The 16680-nt window shown below is 44.2% G+C and overlaps 1 protein-coding gene and 1 long non-coding RNA gene across 2 annotated transcripts in view; one reads left to right on the top strand and one right to left on the bottom strand.

Moving 5' to 3' along the window:
* ebf1a (EBF transcription factor 1a) overlaps positions 1–10089 on the top strand; it is a 56672-nt gene extending 46583 nt beyond the window's left edge. Inside the window, 7 exon segments of the mRNA XM_069696886.1 lie at positions 1042–1107; positions 1787–1949; positions 3161–3340; positions 5292–5441; positions 5444–5488; positions 5738–5806; positions 7079–10089. Coding sequence (XP_069552987.1) covers positions 1042–1107; positions 1787–1949; positions 3161–3340; positions 5292–5441; positions 5444–5488; positions 5738–5805 — 672 coding nt within the window. The 3' untranslated portion in view covers position 5806; positions 7079–10089.
* LOC138620010 (uncharacterized) lies at positions 1992–3135 on the bottom strand. Its single transcript, XR_011310844.1, has 2 exons — positions 2615–3135; positions 1992–2515 (listed from the first exon to the last, which is right to left on the bottom strand). It is a non-coding gene; the product is annotated as an uncharacterized lncRNA (long non-coding RNA).
* Positions 10090–16680: the final 6591 nt, after the last annotated feature.

Below are 16680 nucleotides of genomic sequence, written 5' to 3' on the forward strand. Positions count from 1 at the left end.
CGACAGCCTCCACATGTGCGCGGTTGCTTGTGCGGCTTCGCCTGTGTCTGCATGTGTCTGCGTGTGTGTGTGTGTGTGTGTGTGTGTGTGTGTGATATGAGGTCTGATTGAAAGGCGGTGTGTCACGGAACAGAGAGCACACATGCTCCAGGGCTTGTTCACAGCCAGGGATACACTCAAGAGAGTATAACGCACAGCGTGTGTGCGCGAGTGGGAGAGAAAGAGGGAGAGAAAGAAACGAGGAGAAGGTTGGAGGGGAGGGGGCTGCAATTTTCTGGTTGTCGCGCCTCCAGCATATATCCTGGCCCCGGCACATTAACTTTTAAAAAGGGTTTCGTAGGGCTGTAGGTGTCTACATCACACACACACACATATAACGACTGCCTGGAGTCACACACTCATACACTCAGGGAGGGAAAAAAGAATAGAGACAGAGTGAGGAGAGAAAGGAGGGTAAGCGGTAGAAAATGAGCGCGGGGAAAGCGGTAACGCTACGTTAGGATAAATGTTTGATGTGGGAAATTCCACTCGGCGGTTTTCACCTGAGCAATGATGTTCTACATTTATCAGACAAAGTGGATGCAGGGCTATTCACTCGGATCATTACCAGGGTTAATACAGGGCAGGAGACGGGTGCGTCCCAGCTGACGAAGGGAGTTGTATTGCCGTCAACCTGATGATATGTTGTGTTAAATGAGATTGATGCGTGATCATGTACGCTCGATTCATGATCCATCAGTGACAGAAGGGAGGGAGAAGACGTAGAAGATGTTTGACTGATAGAGAGATTTAGGCTCATGTTTTATTCACAGATAACAGTATCTTCCCTCTGCTCTCCCAAACTGCCCAGCGAGTAACAAAGTGCTGGGATAGGCCCATTTCTCTTCCTCTCCCTCCCTCCGTCTGCCTTTTTCCTCTCTCGCACTCTCTGTTCTGCATTCACAGCATAATGTAAGGAGTGAAATGTAATAAAAGTGACTGAACTCTTTGGGCCGTCACACTCGTGATCAATCCCCTTCTTCTTTCTGCGTTTGATTGTAGGAGGTGATTTTAAAGAGAGCAGCAGACCTAGTGGAGGCCTTGTACGGGATGCCTCACAACAACCAGGTAAACACACACACACACGCATACCAAAACAAACACAAGCACATACATGTATTTTAACACACACATCAGTGTCTCGTCGTAGGTGAAATTATGTTTGTGGTCCGGACCAGCGGCAGCATTTAAGGCGGCGTCTCCGCTGGTCCTGCAGCACCCTGCTGGGTTCACGCAAGATCCGGAACCCACAAACACACACACGGGAATGTGTTTGTGCTTTTATCATCTCATACGCCGGAGAGGAAGGGAGAGGAAGTACAATGAAAACTAAACGTAGAGGGTGGAGAGGAGGATAGGGAGAGTACAGAGGCAGATGGAGAAGAGGAGAAGAAGTGGGATTAAGGCTTGACTCTGAAGGAGGAGAAGAGGAGAATGGAAACACGAAGCAGGGAGGAAGAAGCAGGCTGAGGATTTGATGAATCTGTTAATGAGCCTTTCCTCCATTAACTGGAACCAATCCCACCACTTCCAGTGACCACTGATAAAAAAAAATTTAAAAAACCACTCAGCTCTGCTAGGTTTACATGCGCAATATCTTGCGTGGAAATCTAGCATTCTGTAAGAGAGGCTGTAAAGTCTCCTTCCAGGCTATATTTTCTCTTCTCTTGTCTTGTCTTGTCTTCTCTTCGCTCCTCTGTTGCTGACCACAGCTTCTTTTTTGTGTTTTTTTCTTCTTCATTGTCAGGAGATGATTCTGAAGCGAGCAGCAGATATCGCAGAGGCCCTCTACACAACAGTACCACGAGGGCACAACCAGCTAGCGAGTCTTGGCAGCAGCTCCGTCCATGCTGGCATGATGACCGTGAACTCATTCACTGGGTCAGAGGTGGCGCAAACAGCCAATCAGGGTGAGCGACCGCATCAGGAAGCAATTAATCGATTATCTTGGGGAAAGTCACAGTGATTTATTTATTTATTTCATTATCAGGATGGATAATGAAAAAAAAAATGTAGTTGTGGAATAGAGATTTTATTTTTCATGTGGGAAATTCAGAGAGGGTGATTTAGGAGCTTGGAGTAAATTAAAAAAAAAAAAGTCTGAAAAAGGAGGGCAGGAGGAGGAGGAGAGGAGGAGGGGAGGAGGAGGAGAAAAGGGGAGGAGGGGAAGAGGAGGGGGGACAGCAGAAAGAAACAGGGAAAACTTGAAAGGTGGAAAGAAAGACGGTGAGAGAGTGAAGAATGGAGAAAAAGAGAGCCATGGATGGAGTACGATGGAGAAATATGAGTGGGTCCTCGGGGTGTGTATATTAGACCGGGGTCGGCCCCTGTCTGACAGAGAGAGATGTGGGTGCAGTCAGCGGTGATTCATCACATGTATCAGGGGAACAAGAGGAGAGTGGATGGACCGGCCTCTGGAAGGTGTCTCAATAATTCCAATGAGCTTCCTCGGCCCTTCATCTTCATCTGGAAACATCTGCAGATATGAAGGAAACAAGAGATATCAGCTGGTTAACTTGTAACCCAGAGTTTCTTTCCAAATCCAGAGCAGATACGACCGGGGAATTGATGGTACCTAATTATGTAGTGGGTAGAAGTGTAGTGAAGAAGTGAGACGACAGTAGTGAGAGCAGCTCTTGTTGCACAGGAGAGAAATTCCTGATGTTCAATTCCAGATGTTTCTTTTTCCTCCAGCGTCAGCATGTTGGACCTGAGACATACTGTGTATTTATAGTCTTCCTATATTGTCCTCCTTCTGTTCACTGCCCCTGTAAAGCATAAAGCAGAGAAAGGTCCTGTCAGAAATACTGGCTTCATTCTTTATAAATTACAGGAGAGCTGCAGAGGCCTTTTAGTGTTAATTGCCTTATCAATATATGTAATTTTGGAGAGGAGCCAGAAAGGTTAAAGGCCTCTTGTTGCAGTCGTTGGATTGTCGCTATATCTCTCTCTTATCATTCTTCCTCCACTTTCATTGCTTTCTCGCTCTGCCATATGCTGTCTAAGATTTTTAGAAAATTTCTCTTGGCAGCGCTGCATGGAGGCTTTCTCGTTCAGTTTTGACTGCCATCTGCTGTACAACCTAACACCTCGTCTCTCTCCTTTCTTTTCCTGTCTATAGGTTACAGTAGGAGTACAAGCAGTGTGTCCCCCCATGGTTATGTCCCCAGCTCCACTCCCCAGCAGAGTAGCTACAGCTCTGTCTCCACTAGCATGAATGGCTACGCTAACTCTGGCATGGCAACCCTGGGCACCTCGCCCAACTTCCTCAATGGATCTGCAGGCAACTCGCCCTATGCTAGTGAGTAAATACACCACATACTCGACCCGAAAACCAAGAGAGGGTGACAAATCAAGGCAGGGGAGGCCAAACAGATTGAATCGGGGCTTTTTCGAATGAAACAGAATATTCGTCTGACAGGAACTGAGGTGGAAACCAGAATTGACACACAGGGAGAAAGATTTGCAGTTCAGCTGGCTCATCTGTTTCTTTAAGAGCAGAGTCAAACGCAAATCCCCACTTTATTGGCCAAGGGAACAGATCACCAACCACCCCCCACCCCTCCCACACACACACACACACACACACACACCACCACCACCACCACCACCTCTGCTCACACACATTCACCCTCTACATTAAAGACCCTTGATTAAATCAATAAACTAATTGCTAGAGAAGCAATTCCATTTCAGCTCTTTGATTCCTGGGTGTTAACAAGTATTTTAACAGGCTCATCGGCCCCACACAGACACTTTCAATCAATGGCCCCTCGGCCTGCCTTTGTAGGTCCAATTTTCATTAATTGATTAGTTAGGCCCCTTCATAAATGGATTATGACTTTATTGCAAGGATTTGTCAGGAAGAGCCATAAAAGCTAAGTGTTGGATAATAACAACAATAAAGGCAGAAGCAGATATCAGAGGGCAGGTGAAATACGACTCAGTTGATTGTAAAATCACTGATGGGGAAAATGCTCTTAGTGTATTAGCAGACAAAAGACAAACCAGGAGAAGCGGATGGATGAGATGACGTCAGTGGATTTGCTTTGTAAAGATAAATGTGTGGTCATTTTGTCTGCGTGTGACTCTCATGGTCGTGATTTAAAACCATATCCGCTATCTTCAATAAATTTAATCTCAAGTATCCAAATATTTTACACAAATTCTGGGGAGCTTTTTATTCAAATGTTGCCGTTTTCTTGTTTGAACTCTTCACAGAATTAAATCCAGAGCTCTAGTGGTAATGCGCAACTAAGGTGGATAAATTCAAAGAGAACACAGACACATTTAATACTGGAACATTTTATGGAAAAATAAATCTCTTCTATTAGACTTATGATCCTCAGTGATGAAGTCTGGTGAACTTTGACATGTGACCATTAGCCAATAGCAAGCCATCTTGACACTGCTGATGTTTGCATCTGTGCTAACCTACATTGGTCAAACAGCTACTGTAGCAAACTGGTGATTATTTTCTCTCGTTATTCTGTGAAATGAGCCGGGTATCCCCGACATCACCAAGCTTTTACAACTACATACTTTCTGAAGGCACAGATGAATTTGGCGGTGCCACATTATGACACACGGCTAACAGCATCTTTAAAGTGCAATAATAATAAACACATGCAAGCAGTGAAGAAATCCATATCTGTCAAGCAGATGTTATCAGCTCATTTGTTTTAATTCATTGGAACCACTGGCTCTGGATGCTGATTAAATCTCTTGCATGATTATCTGTGATAAAGGTGACGTGAGAGAGGCATTTCTTTTTTTTTTTTTTTTTTTTTTTTTACAAGTTGCCCTGCAAACAAATTACGGGTACAGCACCCCCGGTAGGTGAGGAGATGTTTATCAACCCGCTGTGCCCCTTGAGCTCAGGATGAGTCATCAAAACAGACTGATCAGAGGGGAAAAAAGGCTGAGGGCTGTTTTCGGTGCAAGTTTCCAACTAAACCTTTTTTTTTTTCTTAGCTTATGGAATATCTCATTGCCAGGTAATTGCTTAACAACACAAGAGGTTGCAAAACAAGTCTGAGCCAGTTGATCTGAGTCCAAAATATTATCCCTCCTGCCATCATCCATTGACCAGTCCCTTTCTGTTCGTCCCGTCTGCCCGTCCTCTGCCCTCGGCCCTCTCTCTAAACCCCGTGTCTGTCTTCATCTTTCCACCCCGTCCTTCTTCCCTGACATGCACCCTGGGACCCCCTCCCTCCTTAAACGCCCTTTCCTGCCCGTCTCTCTTCTCCCAGTCGTCCCGTCCAGCCCGACCATGGCGTCGTCGACCAGCCTGCCCTCCAACTGCAGCAGCTCCTCCGGCATCTTCTCCTTCTCGCCAGCCAACATGGTGTCCGCTGCCGTGAAGCAGAAGAGCGCCTTTGCCCCCGTCGTTCGACCCCAGAACTCCCCCCTCCCACGTGCACCAGCGCTAATGCTAACAGCCTGCAAGGTAAGCAGCTCCACAAGTGGCCACATTTATTTACATGGCAATGAATAAGGAGCTACCGTTAACGTGCACATTCAAAGTATATTTACGTCCTCAAGCTTTAATCCTGCTCTTCTGCACCTCTTATGATAACAATTTCTCACTTTTTCTCCCTTCTTTTTTTTCCAATCTTCTTTTTCTTCCTCCTCTCCACTCCTTGTTTTTCTTTTCTTTGCCTCCCCTGAACCCCTCCACTCTCCTTCCTCACTGTAGATCAGTCTTTTGTGGACTCTAGCAAGTACTCATCAGCCAGCTCTCTGCAGGGCCTGGCCTTCTCCTGAAGTATGTTATCCCTCTCTTTCGTTTTCTCTTTCTCTGTTCTGTGTCCACTGCGCACCATCCCACACCGCTCATTTGCACCATCCTGCCCTACCCTTCCTTCTCTTTTTCTGTTTTTATTTGTCACTCTTGACTTGTCAGAGAGACAGCACGCCACGCCATATGTGTTCTATTTCCTGTTTTCACTTCCTGCTTCCTGCTTCCTGCCCGCGCTCCAGTGGGTGTCTCTGTAGGGCGGGGGAGGACGGGGGGGGAGTTGTTATGCCACCGCGGGTCACTCTGCACTCCCATTTCCATCGAAGGCAGCGTAGGGTCGTCTGCTCTGCTCGTCAAGGCAGGATGTTGTATGGTGTTGAGATCCTGAGAGAGAGAAAATGATGGATGGGAATCTTTATCAGAGCCCCAAGCTAAGCACTTCCTCACTTCCTCTGTCGGCGTTGATGAGCGCTGACCACGGTGACCCAAGGGCCAATGGCCACTGCACGCTGATCGCACTGACACACACGCACACGCACACACACACGCGCGCACACACACACACACACAAACACGCACACGCACGCACGCACCATTCTGTTAATCCCAACAAGCCCGGGACACTTAGGAAATAACCTGGGAATTAGTGGATTGAAGAGAGAGAGAAATCAATAGCGAGCCAATATGTTATATGAAAAATTCCTCCCTGTGATGGGTTCTGTGTAAAAGACGGAGCCGGGGAACGAGGTGATGGGGGGAGGAAGCGTGCGGGGAGGAGTAGATGTAGGAGTTGGAGGAAGGTAAAAATATGAGCCTCTGACAGCCTCATGGATTCCATTTCCATGTTCGAGCGTTGAGCCTAATTTCATCGCCTCTGTCATCCCACACCACCGCATTCACTCTTTATCTCATGTTTGAATTATGCTCCATGATGCACAATTGGCTTACACAATGTAACTGCTAACAATTAACAGTGGCAGCTCTTGCATGAAGCTGTTCACAAGGCCTGCGAAAAGTTGAATGATGCTGTCGGTGTGCGCCAAGTTAGCGGCACAGCGGAGAAAAATGTTTTGATTCAGGGGGCCTCAGAATGAAGAGATAATGAGGGAGAGTCGTCTTTGTTCGCCAGATGCTGGAGCACATTTCTGTTATGTGACTGTTGTGATGACAGATGAAACCCAGCAATCACATGACTGACCTCTCCCTCCCTCCCTCATTCTCTTTCTTTCTTTCTTTCTTTCTTCACCCCTCAATCTCCCGTTCGCTCCCTCTTCCTCCCCCTCTTTTCCCACAAAGCAGCAATCCCTGGGATGATCGTTCCACCCATGTAGAGGATCTGGGATAGCTGGAGATTTGAGAATATTGAGGGGAAAAGACAAAGACGGTAGCGGAGTCTGGCGAGTCTCTGTGATGCTCCGGAGCTGAACTGAAGGAAGTCAAGATAAGACGCAGGACTCTGTTAAACTCAGGCCTTTCCATTGGGATTTCATCTGGAGGGATAGGGGAGAAGAAAAAAGGAGGACAATATGAACCTTTGTGATGTTATTTCCCTCTTGGTTGAATTAGTGTAGCTTCTCTGACACCGCGTTGGATGGACTGTATAGAGACTGATAGTTTGCCCACAGTGTGACACTGACCTCATGAAAAGAGCATTTATTTATCTTTATGTTTATGCCTGTAAGGTTTGGGTTTGATTACCGGGGGCCCCACTACGTCTTGCGATCCGTAACTCGCACAAACAACAGTGAAGTGTTGGTTTGGCCACGAAGTTTACATAACTTCTGTCACAATAGAAGATGCTTTCCCTTAGCTAATCCGGCTCACTAAAACCGCATAACAACACGCTGGCCAAATGGAACTGAGGTCAGCAACACAAAAGAACAAAGAAATACTGAAAAGAACAAAATCAACCCTCAATTTTGCTGCTAATTATCCCATAAATCTAAAAATGGTCTATCAAAATCTCCCTTTGCTGTTTCAACATCAGAAACCATGCCTTCCTTTCTTTCTTTCTTTTATCTCATTTGGTTTGTTTGTTTGAATTTTAATAAAACTGTGAGGATTGAGCTGTTTGCAATATGCTTTTCTGCTTGTCATGTGAAGAAAAGGTGATGATTTTTAGCCAAATTTAACATTTGTGTCGGAGATTTTAAGTGAAGACTTAAAAAGCCAGAGGATGTGTGCGTCCAGCCAGCACTGTACTGAAGGAATCTAGCAAATATCAAATTAGAATAAATGCGTGATATATGTGATATATTTTTGTATATAAAAAAAAAAGTTGAATTTTTCATTTGACATTTCTTTTCTTTTTTTTTTTGCAATAGCTATAGTTTGAAATGTAAACATTAAATGTCTTAAGGCAGCTTCTCAGTACAGAAGATAGATTTACTGTGTGTTGTCAATAATCTCATCTGTTAACCATGAGAAACATGGATTTGGATACAAAAAAGGGATTCCTGTAAAATATCCTATAAATAATGTATTTATCCCTTGTATTTGTACATTGACTCTCACCCTCGTTTAGTTGTGTTGTGTAAGTTTAATACAGTAAGTGAACATATTTCAGTGTTTTGTTTCATTATTTACTGTTGTCTCTCACTATTTAAATGTGACTTTTTTATTGTTGTTTTTTTTTCATTTGTTTTGTATGTCGATTGTTTTGCATTGGTATACCATGCTTTCATTTGTTGATTGAAAACATGCCATTGTCTATTTTTGTATTATTTGTAAGTTAATAAAAAAAAAGTTCCGTTTTTTTCCTTATGAAAATGTTTATTGTATGGCAAAAAAGTAGCATCTTATTCAGAGTATTTGGTTGAAGTAGATTTTTTAAGAATATAAACACACATTAATATATACTGTAAATCTATATCTTTTTGTTTGAACTCTTCGAGGCTTTCAGATTGATACTGTTCTTGAACTGATAATATGCATGGGTTCTTCTCTTGGGTGACTCTTTTTTTTGTGTGTGGAAACCAAGAGAACTAAGAAATTGCTCTGTTTTTTCTTTCTTTGTGTTCCTCTTTTTTCCCCTCTGTTCTTTCTTTTGCTATGTTATTTATGCCTGCTTACATACTGTATCTATATACTCTTTCTTTTTTTTTTCTGTCACTGTAATCTTTACCAGCAGTCTAGATGCCTTAACAATGCAAACCCATTCTTCATTCAATCACGTGTACAGTTTTCTACCCTCACCACAATTGTCTATTGCCACAGAGGAATTCATGAGAACTTGGGGACAAAGCACAAACCCACTCTGTTTGGTGGTGAAGCCAGACTAGAATACAAAGAGCCATAATTCAACAATCACAAACACCCCGATGTACTATAATACTACAGCAATGGCACGCTTTGAAGGACAGTCGGAGCGGCCGGTCTCAGCTGCACATTAGTGTTCACAGAAACGCGCATCTTTTTTTTTTGTAGCGATTATGTAGCTTCTTTTTTTTTTTTTTTTTTTTTTCAATTAATCAAATCATTTCAACAGCATGGTGGTGATAGTTCTCGTTTACTGCGGGATCACAACAGTGTGACAACACAGAGCTGTTTTAATTGTAGTACAGAGGGGCGCACAGTGAAGACAAGCACTGTCACAGCACAATTTTAATCTCACACACGGAGTCGTAGTTCTGACTCCAGTATCTGACAGCCGATCCCCCAGTCTTTCTCTCCCTGTATCCGCCTTTGGACAACACAGCTTCATTACAAGCTAAACAGAACAAGAACATGTGAGGAAGCAATGAAAGGGAGCTCCTTGGCCCATCAGCCATTTCTGTAGTCTTTTCTTTGTGTCTGCCGTGTGTCTTCAAGCTGTTGCTGGACAGAGAATAGGGCTTTTCTCTCTGCTTTTCTTTTCTAGAGCCTGGATTTGTTAAGTGGGTAAAAAGGACCGTTTTAACAGAGGCGCCTGCTGACAGACGAGTGTTTTTCAGGCACTTGTGTGCCTGTGCCGGTCTGGGCCGGGGCGGGAGGGGCCGCAACATATCTGTTTCAAATGAACTACAGAGGTCTGTTGTCATACAATGGCATCTTTGTAAGCAAAGTTCCATCCTGAATATGAATATCAGTAATGGGTGACAAAGTTTTGTATTTAGGTAACAAACAACAAAAAAACAAATGCAAACCAAATAGCTGGTGTCTATTTTTTCCTCTGTTTGTCTTTGACTGCAAATACACTGAACAGCTCTATGATATAAGGGAAGAAAAAAAAATTCTACTGTATAGATTGTTATTGTTTTTGATGAAAATTGAGCTGTAAGATAACTTTTGGACTCTCACAATGTTGAATTAAAGTTACCTCTTGTCTGTGACTTTGTCAGGTGTCATTTTATTTTGAAATGTGCCTTTTCAAATGATCACCTAACAACAAATGTGATTCACAACCCATGGAGCACCGAGGAGGATGGTTATTATGAGTTACTTCTATTTTCTGACCGACAGTTTATTCTCCAAATATAGCTGACAGGCAGTTGACTGAAAAAAGAGAAGAACTGACTATACGACTAATTCCACAGGTCAGAAACAGGCCGGCATCCCTTCCCCCGCTAGGCTCCTTTCTCTAATGAATCTAATTCATTAATGCATTACTGATGGCATGGTGAACATGGTTAGCCTGACAAGTTTCCTCCTAAACATATTAGTTAATGATGATTCCAAGGTTATTAATTGCAAAGGCACCAGCCCACCATAATTGAGTCATCATTTGCATACCCGGTCATCAGCAGAAAATTAATTTTTTTTTTTTTTTTTTGCATATCTAATTTAGAAAGCTGCGATTGGATTAGCTCGTGAAAATAGCGGATCCCAGGATTCTGCTGACCTCAAAGTATTCCAGGGTCTCCACGGTAACTGGAGGCTTCCGTAACGCCAAGGGGGAGAACAAGACGACCTGGAAGTACTGATGAAATGGTAGGACTGATAAACACTGTGTGTGTGTGTGTGTGTGTGTGTGTGTGTGTGTGTGTGTGTGTGTGTGTGTGTGTGTGTGTGTGTGTGTGTGTGTGTGTGTGTGTGTGTGTGTGTGTGTGTGTGTGTGTGTTTTTTTTGCCTTCTTAATTGCCCAAAGGTTCATAACTGCACAGGGCTGTTTCTCCAGTTTATCTAATAACAGAGTTGATAGTTTGCTGACAAACAGTAAAGTGGGTGGAAGCGTGTACAATTTAGCAGTAAGAGGTGGATTATTGAATGATGGAGGTTGCACACTTAGTCCTGAGGAAAATGAGTCCCGCAGCTTTTGATTAGCAAGCCGAGCTCCAACGTTGCATTGCACCAGGCGGCTCCAGGGATTCAGTTTCCCCAAATGCAGCTTGCACTGCAACACACACACACACACACACACAGGCACACACACGCACGCACGCACGCACACACACACACACACACGCACGCACGCACGCACACACACACACACATTCATAAATCATAAATACACGTAGACAAAAGGTGAACCCATTTTGCTCTTTATTTCCAGCAGCTTTTCAGGCCCAGATAGACTGGTCAGTGTGGGAGGAGGACAATAGGAGCGGGAGGCCGAGGGCAGTGTGGAGGTAGCAGACCTCAGCCCTCTGGAGACGTAACATTAAAGACGCTATTCCTGGAGAACTGCTCCACTGGATGCAGCCGGCAGAGCCTTCGCACTTCAAGAGAGGTGCTGTTCGGGAGCTTCTGTGCCGCTACTATCCTAATGAAATATATTAATGCACACATTCCTCGCTCTCCTACTCCACCTCCTTCTCTTTCTCATTCTCCTCCATGCATGGACACATGAAGGGAGGAAGAGCGGAGAGCCGTATTTGAAAGAAAAACAGGAGTCCCCATGGGGATCCCGGATAAAGAAAGGAAAGGAAAGAAATGGAAAGGAGAGAGGATGGGAGTGTGGAAGGAAGGGGGGTGTTCAGAAATGGAGACAGACCTAGACAGTGAGCAAAACACAAGGAGAGGAGGAATGAATAATAATTTAATCCTGTGTTGGAAAGTAGTCACAGTGGACATCATAGAGAGAGATGTAGAGAAGCAAGTTCCATCCCCGGTCTTACTAAATGTGTGTGTGTGTGTGTGTGTGTGTGTGTGTGTGTGTGTGTGTGTGTGTGTGTGTGTGTGTGTGTGTGTGTGTGTGTGTGTGTGTGTGTGTGTGTGTGTGTGTGTGTGTGTGTGTGTGTGTGTGTGTGTGTACTTGCAGGTATCACCTTTCTGCATGTGTGTATGCACGAACGCGCCTGCCAGTAAGACACGTTTGAGAATACCCAGGATGAGCGTGCACACACATTCGGGTTTGCGCTCTCGCTTACGAGGGTGTGTGGTCGTTTCCCACAGTAATTATCCTGGTGACTGTGGGTGTCTGTCTATGATCTGTGTGGTACCTGTCAGAGGGAGCCCAGCAGAGCCCATGCTTTATATTCCCTGTAATTGCTGCTGCTAATTTACTGTGCGTTGGCCTAATGAGTAGGGAGGTGAGGGGCTGGGGTATGTAATGGATGTTAGAGAGATAGAGATAGAGAGATGGATTTCACCACTGCCGGCAGAGAGAGGGAAGAGGGGAGGAGGCCGGCGAACTGTGTGTGTTAAGCAACCATGTAGAACACTTATCTTTATTGTTCTACTGAAATGAAAAAAAAAAACAACAAAAGATAAGCTATTTGCCCCCCCCCTCTCTCTCTCCCCTTCCTACTTTCCCTCTCCCCCTTTCTCCCCCTCTATCCTCCCCTCAGCTGACAGTACAGTGGAGACTGCAGCGAGCGCATTAGACAAGCTTTTTGTTATGTTGATTAATGATAAAAGCAAATCCATAAATAATATAGATTATTTATTCCATTTATTCACATGCTAATTAGAGCTAGAAGCCGATACCTCGGAGAGATGGCCTTTTTGGTTTTTTCCTCGTCTGTTCCTGTGCAGCCAGATAGACCGACTGACATTCACACAGAGGCAGAGACAGTCACATATTAATGTCATTCACACTTTGAAGCACCAATGGTATCCTGTGATGGGGACACGTCCACCCTTCATTTCTCCCTAATGAGGTCATGATAGAGGCCAGTGGTTCCGGCTACACACACACACCCTCTGTTTTCATACGTGCCCACACTCTCTCGATGAGCACTGGATTTACAGGGTCGTCTTTGATTGATGCACCGCGGTTCTTCCACATGTTCTACAGCTCACTCATTTAATTATGTTTCCTAAGCATCATTAAGTACCATTATATTCTATCATATTCTAATGAGAGAGGTGGCCAGTCACAGGACAAGCTAATTGGTGATTAATGTTGTGTATCAGTGAGAGACAACGCAAGATTGGCCATTTAATGACACAACACTGTATTTAAGTGCTGAATATATAAAAACACAAACAGAGTGGGGGAAGGGGGGGCGATTAGAGAGACTGTGATTGAAATCAGAACAGATATCAAGACTTAAAGGTCTAATCTCTTACTCTCCCCTATTGGCCTCACACACACACACACACACACGCACACACACACGCACACACACACACACACACACACACACACACACACACACACACACACACACACACACACACACACACACACACACACACACACACACACACACACACACACACACACACACACACACACACACACACACACGCACGCACACACACAACTCCCCGCATTATTCTGAATTGTTCACCTCTTAGGTGCATTACACACATTTACTCAGATAATGCAGGAACCTGTCTCCGCACACATAACTCACCTGCTCCTCAAGATTAACCACTAACTCAGTATTGATGCACTGCTTCACAGGTACGTGTACACATGAGAGCGCACACACACACACACACATGGCACACAGATACAAACATCCTCATCTGGTATTGACATGCCGCGCGGCTGTAGGTGTTTCCATTTAAGGTCAGTCGATTGCCTTAAGTATGTAATGTTAGGAGGGGGGTCCGTAAACATGTCAAATTAGCAGTAATGAATGACCAGGCACCAGCAGGGGGAACTGTCAGGGTGCACGCCCAGGACAATACATTACCCTGAGTTATCCTAGTCTTCCCTCATTGCAACATACACGCACACACACACACACACACACACACACACACACACACACACACACACTGACTGAGCAGACACAGGGTGTAAACTAGTGGGACCCATTCAGTGGTCACACACTCTGCTTTAATGGGCTGTGTGGCTGATTGGTGTCCAAGACACGAAAAAGAAAAGACTTGATACAAGACACAATCTTAAAGAGTATGGAAAGTTCAGGGTAAAATACTCTAAAGCTAAAAGATTGACGGACATGAGAAAAGAAAAGGAGAAAAAAATGTATACGAAAATAGATAGAAAGATAGATAGAGGACTGAGCGAGAGTGAGAGAAAACAAACTGTGGTATTTATTTTTTCTTCTCAGTGTTGAAACAGGAAAAGGACCTCTGGTTTAATAAACCATGAATCCTTTCACAGAGGGTTTGTATGTTATTCTTCGGAGAAACAGATATGTGGGGAAAGAAGGGGAGACAGAGAGAGAGAGAGAAAGAGAAGCAGGGAGCAGAAGGGGGGGAAAAAAGAGATGCTCTGCAGCCATATGAATTTTTGCTCTCCCCCCTCACCAGCACACACACTTATACATCCACTCCTCAGCCCACTTCCAGCCTGTATGTTAGTTTTGGGTACGAAGTGTGGGATGGGGGAGGGGGTAGGGAGGAAAAGGGGGGGGGGGCTACACATCCTTCTCAGTCCAGCTTGAGAGCGAAGGAGCATAAATAAGAAGTAAAAGATATACTTTCCATCTGTGAACGATTAAATTCTTCTCATCTTCCTTTCAGCATTTGACAATTTGTGAGAATGACCCTCGAACATATTCGCGGCTTACCACAACAATGCTCGAACATCAGTATGTGGTGCATCCATATGCAGACTGTAACTGTCCATTTGAATTCCTAAAGCCTGCTCTTATTGTATGTACCGCTCTGTAGATATACAGTGATAAATAAACATGTACACAAATATGAACCCCCTGTCTCTGTATGTTGTCTCCTTGCTTCCCACTCTCCTCCCCCTCTTCTCTCTCGTTCCCTCTCCTTCCTGTAACAAAGGTTACATTGATCATGTTTCTAAAAGAGTCTCTGTATTTCCACATGGCCCATGCCTCTGATATGTTTTTCTTGGCAGGTCCCACTTCTACTTTTGTCATTCACTCAGCATATTTTAACAAATTAGAAACATTAGAAACCAGGATCGCAGCAATGTTTTGGTTTGGTTTCGAAACTCTTACAGTCCCCACAATTATATTTCAAAACACGGCTGAATTGTTTGACAGCTGAGAGGAATAAAACCCTAAAACAACTTTTTCATTAGAAACACATGCCCTTGCAATTAGAACCTAGAATTATGTTAATGTGTGTTTGCACTGGTTCATTTGTTGTCGTGTGAAAGGTTACGTGTTGAGTGCATGCAGGTTTGAACGCGTGTGTGTGTGTGTGTGTGTGTGTGTGTGTGTGTGTGTGTGTGTGTGTGTGTGTGTGTGTGTGTGTGTGTGTGTGTGTGTGTGTGTGTGTGTGTGTGTGTGTGTGTGTGTGTGTGTGTGTGTGTGTGTGTGTGTGTGTGTGTGTGTGTGTGTGTGTGTGTGTGTGTGTGTGTGTGTGTGTGTGTGTGTGTGTGTGTGTGTGTGTGTGTGTGTGTGTGTGTGTGTGTAAGGGACAAAGGGACACAGTGCTCCACATAACAGCATTACAGATGGCTGTTGTGAGTGGTTGTGACAGTGAAAGCGAGTGAGTTCCCACTCCATACAGATGTACTCTGAGTGACCTTACAAACACAGTGGAACTAAAACAGGCCCCCTACCTCTCGCTCTCACTCTGGCACACACTGTCAATTCTCACTCAGCCCTTGCGGGGCACTAAAAGTTGTTTCCTGAGCCAGGAATACATCAAGGGCCAAGAATATATAAGCAGGGAGCAGGAGAGATGCATAGCTAGGGTCCAGGAAAGCATAACTTGGACAAAGTAAATATTGGACTGAAGGATTAGTAGCTTTTGCCACCTATAAAAGCAAGACTGGTATGCCAGCCTGAGTTAACGACCACACGCTCTGACTTTACCCGGGATTGTTTTACCATGAAGCTGCTGTGGACAAAGAGGACATTTCAACAAGATGGCTTTATGGAGGAAAAGGGGAAAAACTAGAAATGACTTCAACAATTGCCCCCTTCCTTTCACTGACTTCGGGACTATTACAAAATTATTGGAGTCGGGAGGGGGGAATCTTTATGTTTCACTTTATAAAACAGTGAAGCCCACCGCAGTTGCTGCTACACTTTTCTTTTAGGCCCTCCTCTCTTGAGAAAAAACTAGTCTCAATAGCACCAAAAAAATGTACAAACTGGTACAATTAATTTCACCATTGATGACTACAAATGCATAAAAAATTAAAGACTGTGTAACCCAGTTATTATCTTAATATGTTAAAAGGTAGCTCCTCTGGTTTTACACATAAAGGTGTTTTTCCCTGCATATAAGGAGGGAAAAGAAGTTGTACAAAGTTGTTCCAGAGGGAGCTACTTGAAATATAATAAATGATCATGTGACATCGTGTGAGTCAGCGTTGGAAGGGGCTGAAGACGACAAGTTTTACATTTTCTTTTGTTTTCTTTTTAACAGGAAATGTGGAGGAAGACGTGAGCTCACCAGATCTCTCTGGCCCGCTCCTCATCGTTGCCTGAGGATACCAGTTTGAGGCTACATTAGCCTAACTATCAAGAATCTCAGATTAAACTATTTGTGGTTGTACTGCATTGTGGGTAATGAAGGTTTTAATCTTTAATCTGATCTTTGACAATACAATAATGCCAAAATTATGACAGAGTCGTTATCTGCATGTGGCCAAATACACACGTAGGCCCATTGCTATGTTGTCTATTTCATTT

This window comes from Brachyistius frenatus, unplaced genomic scaffold (genome assembly GCF_029030835.1).
Source record: "Brachyistius frenatus isolate BFR_SWC_R1_liver_20210118 unplaced genomic scaffold, ASM2903083v1 Contig_22, whole genome shotgun sequence".
Lineage (NCBI taxonomy): Eukaryota > Metazoa > Chordata > Actinopteri > Embiotocidae > Brachyistius > Brachyistius frenatus.